This window comes from Egretta garzetta, unplaced genomic scaffold (assembly GCF_000687185.1).
Source record: "Egretta garzetta isolate BGI_Z169 unplaced genomic scaffold, ASM68718v1 scaffold56, whole genome shotgun sequence".
In the NCBI taxonomy this organism is placed as follows: domain Eukaryota; kingdom Metazoa; phylum Chordata; class Aves; order Pelecaniformes; family Ardeidae; genus Egretta; species Egretta garzetta.
Genome location: NW_009260182.1, coordinates 6562490 through 6572144, shown reverse-complemented (window position 1 = coordinate 6572144; position 9655 = coordinate 6562490). Strand labels below are relative to the sequence as shown.

At 48.6% G+C, this 9655-nt stretch overlaps 1 protein-coding gene across 1 annotated transcript in view; it reads right to left on the bottom strand.

The window, feature by feature from the left end:
- Nucleotides 1-7148: 7148 nt before the first annotated feature.
- The window catches only part of SYNPO2L (synaptopodin 2 like), a 35862-nt gene continuing 33355 nt past the window's right edge, over nt 7149-9655 (bottom strand). Inside the window, exon 5 of the mRNA XM_009642002.2 lies at nt 7149-9487. Within this exon, the coding sequence (XP_009640297.1) occupies nt 7149-9487 (2339 nt within the window). The remainder of the gene's footprint in view (nt 9488-9655) is intronic.

Here is a 9655-nt window from a genome sequence, read left to right as displayed (position 1 = left end):
CACTGGGAATATTCTATCAATCTGATATCTCCGCCATAAGTAATATGATGAACTCAGCATAGGTAAGAAGGTATGTAGGGCTCTTGCTGTTATCTTACCCACTCATGCAACCTAATACTCAAGGTTCTAAATCATCACAAGCCTTACTTGATGAGCTGTTCTAGTTTTGGTTTGGGGAGGGGCGGATTTACCTGGAGTGTGATGAGGTTTGGTGGCTAAATTCAATCTTTGCTTGAGTACGTGGAGTTTCCACTTAGGTCAGCGGGGTAGTACGTGTGCTGCCTGTAGGACATTTCAGCATTTCAGGGAGGCGTTTTTAATCATAGGAGGAACTGTCTGTATCTCACTGTGATGACCTTTCTCTTCCCAAATACACCCTTTGCTTAAGTGGCCTTAGGAACAGCCTGCACAAAGCTTTGCTTTCTCTGATTTGTATCTTCAAAATTAATTTGTTTTCGCACTGCATTCTTGTGCACCTAATTCCAAATGGTCTAACTTCAAATTTTTGATGTCTGCAAAATCATTTCAAGAGCAGAAGATGAGATCTGCCTTGTTACACAGTTCTGGATGGGCATAAGCTGTAGCTAAGACAGGCATCGTCAGCAGGACTGTCTCCTGAGCATATTTTGATCATGTGGAAGTCTGGCAAACAGCATCAGTCTGACAAATAGCCTTCACCATTTTAATTTTCCAAAGATAGAGAATTAAACCTTGACCCTGCGCCCCTTCTTCCCTGGAGCCCAGGACTGATCTATGCTGAAGTACTCATGAGCAGCGGATTTCAACATGATTCAATCTGGTCTGAAAAGAAGTTGCAAAACTCTTGATTTGGTGCTTTTTTTTGTTTGTTTGGTTTTTGGGTTTTTTTTTAAATACACCATATATAATATTTGTTATTTTGAAATATTTCATATATGCTTGATCTCTTCCACTTTTACACAGACATCAAGAAGACTTGTCAGTAGTTTGTAGCACCACATCGTTAATGCCAGGCTCCTCCCTCCACTAAGCGGGCTTAATGCACGATGAGATGTAGGACTGGGAAAGAAATATGTAGGATTTGATCACAGAGCCAGAGTGTGTGTTGAAATAGCTGGCATGCCCATGGTGTGTTACTTGCTGGGCAGCCTGTTTGCCTGCATGCCCCACATGCCACCACCCAGGAATATCCTCCAAGCTGCAGCAAGCCTCTCGCTGCCAAAACTCCCTAGTATGAGGCTGGTCTTCTCCTCTGGTATGTGGGACTGAGCAACACCGTATGTGAACGCCAAAAGAGGATAGATTAGGAAGAAAGGATTTCCTAAGGTTTTAAACCTTCCAGACTTAACACCACATCAGGCGAATGCCAAACCCAGGTAACTCGGAGAAGAACAGTGGCAACATCTAGTGGCCGTTGAAGCTATAGGTCTGTTCTGCCTGGGAATACCCTTATTCTTCCTACATGCCACACACACTTGCCCTGCTGTGCTGTTTGCTGGACACTTCTCCTTCCATAGGGTATAATTGTTTGGGAGTAGATATCCCCTTTTTTTCTGGTTTTAAACTACTCTCTGAGTACCGCACTTGTCTGAGTTCATCCCTAGCCTGCTGCATAGCTGTTCAATAATCCTCCGGCTTTGCTTTGGGCCAGTAACCTCAGGGCTGCCTCCCGCTCCACCTTTGAAAGTCGGTTTGTCTGGCTCCTTCTGACATGATCTGCTGTGAGAAGAAATGACTCTCACTTGAGAAGGTTGTAGAGGTTAACAGGGAATTTAATCAGAGCACTGGACACAGCAACTGTCCTGCAATGTGTCAAACCATCTGGAGTACCTCATAATCCTACTATGTCAGCTTTACTAAGCAAAACAAGATGCAGTCCTAATCTGCAGCCTGGACATCTGTAGACTTATTTCTTTGGGATCTGTGCTTCTGGTTGGACAGAAGCTTGGGTTTGGCATCAGCAAACATCTCTGCCCCTTTGTGCATTTCCTGTCCACAAATCAATCAGACATATGCTGGATAGTCCCAGGACCCACCTCCAGACCACTGCATAAGGTACCCCTCCTTGTCATTAATCTGAAAAACAGCCACAAAATGTTACCTGGACAAGTGTCCAGAGTCTGAAGTCTGATCCTACAGTTGACCCCAGAGTCTCCCTGCAGTGCTCAGGAATTGCTGTCTGTGAGTGACATGCGTCTGGGAAAGGCAACCTGATAACACTTGTCCTAAACTGAGCACAATGAACCCCTCAGGACCCAGAAATGGAGTAGAATTTAACATGAATTGGGTTAGGGTTAGATGTAGGATTAGTCTTGGACCCTGAGGATACAATGGGATATATTTAATTTTCTGACTGATTTTGTTTTCTGACCTCTTGGTTAATATTAAGAAAAAAGTTGTATCGTTCAATGTGAGTTTATATTTGGCTTTACCAGAGCTGACAAACTGCTGTTGATACCAGATTTACAAGCAGAGGGTAGGGTTTAGGTTAGAGCAAGCTGACAGACAGGGCTGGGGCAGGCCAGCTGGGGCTGGCCCATAAATTTCTTCACCCTGTCAGTAAGTGACTGTTTTATAGCCTGTAGTGTCAAAGTTTTGGATCTCACTTAAGTTTTTGCTTGTATGGGGCTTTTTTAATGTATAGGGGGTTTAAGTCCAGCTTAGGTGTTTTTATTGCTGAGACATCCCATTCTGTTTTGAACTCCTTATATTCTCTTGGCCTTAGTAGTAGGTAGTGCTAACTGCATGTGGTGTATACATAGCAGTTCCTCCTGGGTGCCAAGCAAAGAAGGTGATAAAATGCCACATGTAAAGTGCATATCACAAGTTTATTCTTCTGCACAAACAAATAGAAAGTGACTGTAAATTGGGAAAAAAAAAAAAAAAACAGAAAAGGAAAAAAAGTATTTCCATAAACAAAGATGCCAACTCTCTTCTTCTTCTGGGGTCACATCTTCCACCAGACAGAGCACTGCTGCTGCGCTCCCATTTTCAGAGCACTGATGAGTCTCTTTTAAGAGGAGGGTCTGGTAGAGGATGCTGGATATTATAGCAGAAAGGGAGCATATTCTTTCCAAGGGTCAATCTTGGCTTGCACTGTGCTCATGTCTGGCAATCAGTGACTCCTCATCACACCAGTCTCTTCTGAGTTTCTTCCTCTCGGCTGCTGCAGGATTTTGAGGTTATTGCTGGCAAGTGTTCCCACATATTCAGAGGGAAAGGACTGATACTTCTGAAGCAAGATAAACCCCCAGAGTTGCCATAGCTGCAATGTGTAATCTGCAGCGTGCTAGAGAGGAGGGATGATAGGCAGTTTTAAATCAGAGCCCATGGAGACATCTTCAAATGCTTAACAAGGGGACACTGGGGTTTGGCCTACCACTGCAGCTTATAACTTAGCAGGTGGGAGCTAACACTTATCAAACAACTTTTTATTTCTGTGCTTATTCAACAGCTGAAGAATTAAAAATTTGGAGAGGCTCAAGACAAGCTCATATGGTTCAAAAGTATTCCTCGTAACCTCACCTGTGACCTTTCTAACAGGCCAGCCACAATATTTTCATGAGCAGACACTAGCAGAGTTGCTTGAAGCCAGCAGTAGTGCAGGTTTCTTCCTTATAGCTTAGCAGATGCATCTCAGTATTATTTCTCATCACATGCTACTTGCAGCCATGGGCCTTATTTGGGATACGCCACAAGCACTGTAGGCCTCATCTGCAACACCCTCTGCTTCTGCAGATCAAGTCCTGTGTCAGCATAGGATCCAGAACAGATCAGGAGGGGCTGAGATCCATCAAACTACTTTGGCTTTGCTTGTAGCATAGTTTTGAATCAAGGATGTTAGAAGTGAAATGCAGGATCCCCAGCCTCCTGGCTCTTTTCCTTGCCCTGATTTTTAATATTTGTTCTCTGATCAGACCTACCTTTTTTCCATCTCCTGCCCATTACATAATCAGAAATGATGGGCCAAACAGTTTTTCCACTCACTTGAGTCCTGACCCAAGTGAGTGGAAAACATTCAACATCTAACATTCAGTGGTGTTTGGCCATCACTCCTTGGCTTGCATCAGTGTCTCCCAGAAATCTAGAGTGGGACCACTGAAATACTAACCACGTGCAATCTTCTTTACATGCTAAGGCCAGACTTTTTTTTTTTCCAGTGGCAAAATTAATTTCCTGAGACACTCAGGTCCTGAGAACACTTACCTGTAGGGGCCTGAGGGAAAGGGACACCGGAGTAAGATTCAGACTTTCTGAGGTTATTTCTTCACTGCAGAATTATCTTGAGCATGCTTTCTCTGGTCCACGCAACCCCTCGCTACACCTGAGTTCAATGATGCTTTCAACCTGGGCTAGCTTGTCTGTCTAAGGCTAGTGGCTAAAACCACTAGCCAGTGACAGACAGCACTCCACAAGGAGACTAGAGATGAACCTTTTGGAGCACTGCTAGTCCTTGAGTTCCTGCCCACAGCTTTCATAGAAATATAGAAGACTACTCCTTCCATGTTCGGGAAGAATCACAGAGATTCAGCTTGCTACAGCACACAGGATTTTTTTTTCCAGAAACACTGGCAATGCAATGCAGCACAGGATGAGTGAGAAAGTAATCATCCAAGGTAGGTTTTGTAGCATGGCTGCTGGCCTTCACCAGACCTAAGTGGATTCCGGTGATCTGAATTAGCCCTGTGGTGACGACTTGTCCTAAGACATCCCCTCTGGGGCTTTCCAGGAACACATACAGTCACCTTATCAGTTCAGGTCGGCTGCTCCTATGTCATACAACTAGGTGCAGCACCTCTTCTGGCTCCACCACCCCTTTGCTCATTAACTCAAGGCATTCTCAAAGGTTTTCTCTCCATCCTCTGCCATGGCTGATAGCCTGCCAAGTGAGGTATAAGTGCTGTCCTCCTCCCTTCCCAGCATGCTCTTCCTTATGTTTCAGAGACCCCAGGAATGTGCACTGCAAACACAAGCCTGTAGAACAAGCCCAGCCAGAGTATGAAGGATTCAAAGGCAGGATTGTGTATTATTTTTCCTTTTCTCTCATTCTCTCCCTCCCAAGCTTGTCTGGGACTAAAGCTGCTAGCTAGGTTCTCCAGCCCTCTTTTTCTTCATGGGAGAGCACACATGCAAAATCTCCAGGTGCTCACAAAGAAGCACTTTAGAGCCTTCAAGAAAAAGTAGAGCCCCCAACTTTCATGAACAGAGCTACATATCATAAACTCCCAACTGCACGGAGGGAGATTGGCTTGGACCTAGTGTGAAACCACACTAGCTGCACTATTTACGGACTTGGCATCAGCCCCATTTGCACTCCTTTTTTTTTTTTTTCTCCCCAGAACCTATAGTTGTGAACATCCAAATTTTGTGCTCAGTCCAGTAAGAAAATGGCTTCTGCTTGAAGGAGAGGAACAAGTCTAATGAGATGGAAACATGTCCCAAGCACAGCTATGAGACCCTCATCCTGCCTCCAGTACTCATTCCTAAGGGTGCAGCAAAAGGCTGGGCAACCCCTGCCAAGGTGGCAAGCCCCTTCCCTGCAGCTGGGCATTCTGCTGTGTTTGGGAGCCAGTGCTTCAGGAGCAATGCTTTCCTGGTGTACTTGTGGGATCACACTGTAGAAGTGGCTGCTGCAAAAGGGGGAGCACAGGCAGAAAGCAAATGGCAGGGGTGTGTGCAAACCAGAGCACAAATGACATGCACACACACATTCACGGTCCCTACTAATAGCCTGAATTCTTCCTTGGGAAAGGGAATGCTTTCTTCTTGTATGCCTTTAGTGTAGAGATTAAGTCTGAGGCTACCCTGGGACATTCAAGGAATAACGAATCCTCTTTCCCCAATATCACCAGCAAACTCAGCTCTGTATGTGTGTGAGAGTGCAGATCCTCTGGGACTCTCAGAGCACTTCAGTTTTTACCAAGTAGACCCCAAGGATACTTAAATCATTTGGTATGAAATTCTACTTATGACTTTCTGTTTCCCTGTCCCCCACTTCCAGACTGAGACCGTCTTTAAAGGGGCTCCATTTTCCAGCTCATCACAGAGTTTTCAGCAAGTTTGGTCACGACCCATTGCCAATATAGCCACACTTTTGTCCTAAACTAAAAAAAAAGATGATGTGCAAATGCATATTCAATCCTGTCTCCTTTTAAAGCCAACTGTACCTTCTCCCCCACAATCCTTGTTTGTACTTACAGCATCTGTATCCTGTTCCAGTGGGACTAATGCTGCAGGACCTTCTTTGTGCCAACCAGCCACTGCCTGCACTTAGCTTTGACTTTGCATATCCTTAAAAATTGATACTTCCTTCTGCGGTTCCTCCAGCTTGTGATAGCCCCATCAAGTCCATTCAACGCCCCTCTTTGGCAAACTGCTCCCAGACCTGATAGCCATGCTAAGCACCAGCTAGGATGACTCTCCCTTTCAGCCCCAGCCCTGGTGACTGCAGGAACAGGCATGGCACACATGGCCACCCTCCTGCGCAGGGCACACCGCCCACGCGCGTGAACACCCCTGCTCACTCTGCTCTCTCGCCTCCTTTCCCATGCCCCTCTGGGAGAGGAGTCTGGGAGAAGTGTCCAAGGCAAAGCCCCACTTCTTCTTTCACTCCCTGCTGTGTGCATGTGTGTGCATGTGTGTGCATGTGTGTGTGCACACACAGGTGCATGTGTACAGACTGACAGGCTCCGAGAAAAGCAGTCAATGGGGAAGTTAGGGCTTCTGTACTGTAATCCCACCTCTGACCCTTTCTTCCTGGAAAGCTCTTGCCCCGCAGTCTCCCTCCATTCAGGGGTGACTCCAAAGCCCTTGGGAAAGGGAAGCCACTACTGCCTACATGTCCTCACGTGAGACAGCCCCTGCCATTCACCCCCTCCAGAGGTAGGTTTTGCTGCTGCATGCCAAGTTCCCAGTCTCTGTGTACCACACACGCGTCCTCTCTCCACATTCTTCCTCCTGCTATAGCCACAGCCAGTGAGCCTTGCCATGAAGCTGCCTGTCTTGAGACCAAGGGGAGGCTGGGGGAGAGGGTGGTGCAGAAGGGGCATAATTTTTTTTTTCTCTTTTCTTCATTTTGTGTCACTCATCCCAATGTACTGAGCTGACATGAAAGACAAAACGAGCACTACCTCTGCAGGGCCACGGACGGGATGGGAGGGGTGCCTGCCTCAGTGGTGACCAAAGCTCGGCCTCCACACATTGGCCTGCATCCCTGTTCTTGCTGCTGAGAATTTGGGCCTGGCCACCTGAAACCGAGAGGCCGAGGCTGGGTTTGGAGAAGGCCCCTGGCCTGCCTGACCAGGCTCTGGAGAGCTCTGGTACGGCTTAGGGGACTGGCTGAGCTCCACCTGGAAGGGCGCCGGTGTAGCGGGGGCAGAAGAGGCCATTTCTGTTCTCCACACTGGCTCATCCAATGTGGTGGCTGAGCGGGGCACAAGCACGGTGGGTGCCAGGCTGCTTGAGGCTGGCATGGGAGCCGGAGTGGAGAAGCGGCGAATCTCCTGGGTCTTGGCTGTTTTCACGGGCACCTGCTTGGCTGCCGTGAAGGATGAGCTAGCCTGCTGGGCTGGCTTACCAGAGGACTCCTGAATGCTGGGGCTTGGGGGATCCCCAAAACAGAACATGGCTGACTTTAATTGATAGGGCTGGTGACGCATTACATCAATGACTTTGATCCCTGATTTCTGGCCAGGTGCCTTTTTCACTTTGCTCTCCGCTTTACTAGCCTGAGATTTGCTGGCTGCCAAGGGATAGAAAGGGGAATGCATTGGGTTGTAAGCTATTGGAGGGGGAGCCCGGATGTTGGGTGAGTATTTCCAGGATGAGGGTAGAGAAGGGGAAGGAGAGGGGGTCCTGGGCTTGGACTCTGGCTTCGGTGTTTTCTCCACCACAAATTTGTCCATGCGGCTCTGGCATTTGGCAAAGAGCTCTGCCCCCTTGCCTTTAAGCTGAGGCATGTCCTGGGCCCCATTTACCAGTCCAGCATCTTGCTGCTGAGGCTTAGGAGCCACTGGAGGTGGGGTCTTGAACTTGCGGCCAGAAGACTGCATGAAGTTGCAGGCCTCAGCACCCAAGCTGAGGAAGTCCTCCTCAGGCCCAGACTCAAAGCCTGCCCCGGGGTGGTCACCTTTCGGCTTCTCATCCAGGTTCTGCACCAGAGACAGGAGCTCAGGGTTGGGTGAATTCTTCTTCTTCTCCTCAATCTTACTGAACATGGGTTTCTTGTTGCCCCTCCGGCGAGCCTCCTGCAGGATGCCTGTGCGGGGAGCTGGCACGGCAATCCTCTGCTCCCTGGAGGTTAAGGGCTCAGATGGAGGTCGTGGCATTGCTGGTGAGACAGCAGGAGAAGGCTGGTTTGGCACCGGGGAACTGCTTATTGTGTGCTGTGATGGTGCTGGACTAATATACAAAGAAGAAGAGGCTGTTCCAGGGACTCGTGGCTGGGATGCTGTGGAGGCCACCTCCCCTCCTGGCTTTGAGGGAGTTGACAGAAAGATAGAGGTGGTGGATGTCCGGGCAGTGTTGGCAGAAGGCTTAGTCTGTGGAGCACTTCCTCCCCCTCTTGGCTGTGACTCCAGTGGTGGTGTTGGCCTTCCTGGTGCAGAAATATACAGAGATGTGGAGGAGCTGACTGGACCGCGGTGTGTTGGTGCTGGTGCATTGGCAGGGGTTCCTGGAGACAGAGGTGAGAAAGGGGGAACCACCGTGCTTTGCCCACCCAGACTTTCACTAGGTTTTTTGGGTGCAGATGGCCTGAAGATGACTGAGGATGTTGCTGGGCGTTGACCAGAAAAGCCAGGAGTAAAGGGCCGTGCAGACCTATTGAACATGCTCGTTGTGCTTGTGGAGAAGGGGTCAGGTGTGCTTGGGGGAGGCAGGAAGAAAGTGGGGCTAGGGGGAGCCAAGAGCTGAGCAGGTGGGGTGGCTGGCTGCTTGCTGGGCACTTGCACACCTTCCAGGTGGATGCTGAGGGGCACACTGTCTGCCTTCTGTGGCACAGGCATATCTCCGTTCACCGTGCCTTGCTGTGGTTGGGCAGCTGGGGCAAGCTGGGGGCTCTTCTGCGCCGGTACGTTCTCAACTGTGTACTTCCCAGCCCGTTGTCTCTGCTGCTCAAATAATCGTGCTCCTTTACCTGAGGCCTCACTCAAACCTTTTTGCTTCTCTTCCTTCTGTTCAGAGTCAGACTTGGCCTTTTCAATGTCCAGGTAAGTGTTGTCCCAATCAGAGTGATTAGTTAGGCTTCGGGCGTCAGAGAAACCTTCCTCATCAAATTCAGACTCACTAGTTGGAAAAATGCCGTCTTCCTCCTCGTAGGAGCGGTCTTCGTCAACACTCCCAAAGCTTACCAATGTATACTTCTTAGCCCTCTGCCTGCGCTTCTTGAACATCAGCACCCCCTTGGAGTGGGGGTTGGGTGCATCTGTCAGCAGGGATGCAATGGTTCTGCACTTGGTTTTGGCTTCTTTCACGTTCTTCTCTTGGATGCTCTCGTGGCGGTGGAGCTCTGCAAGAGACAAAAAGGGGCAAGCTCAGAGCTCAGCAAGAGGCTGAGTGGGCAAAGATGGACAGCGATATGGCTATAGGTATTCTAGTGCCCATAAGAGGAAACACGCTATCACCCCCTGCCCTTCTTTTTCTTTCCTACTTTTGCTGATAGTGTCTTTAGGAACTG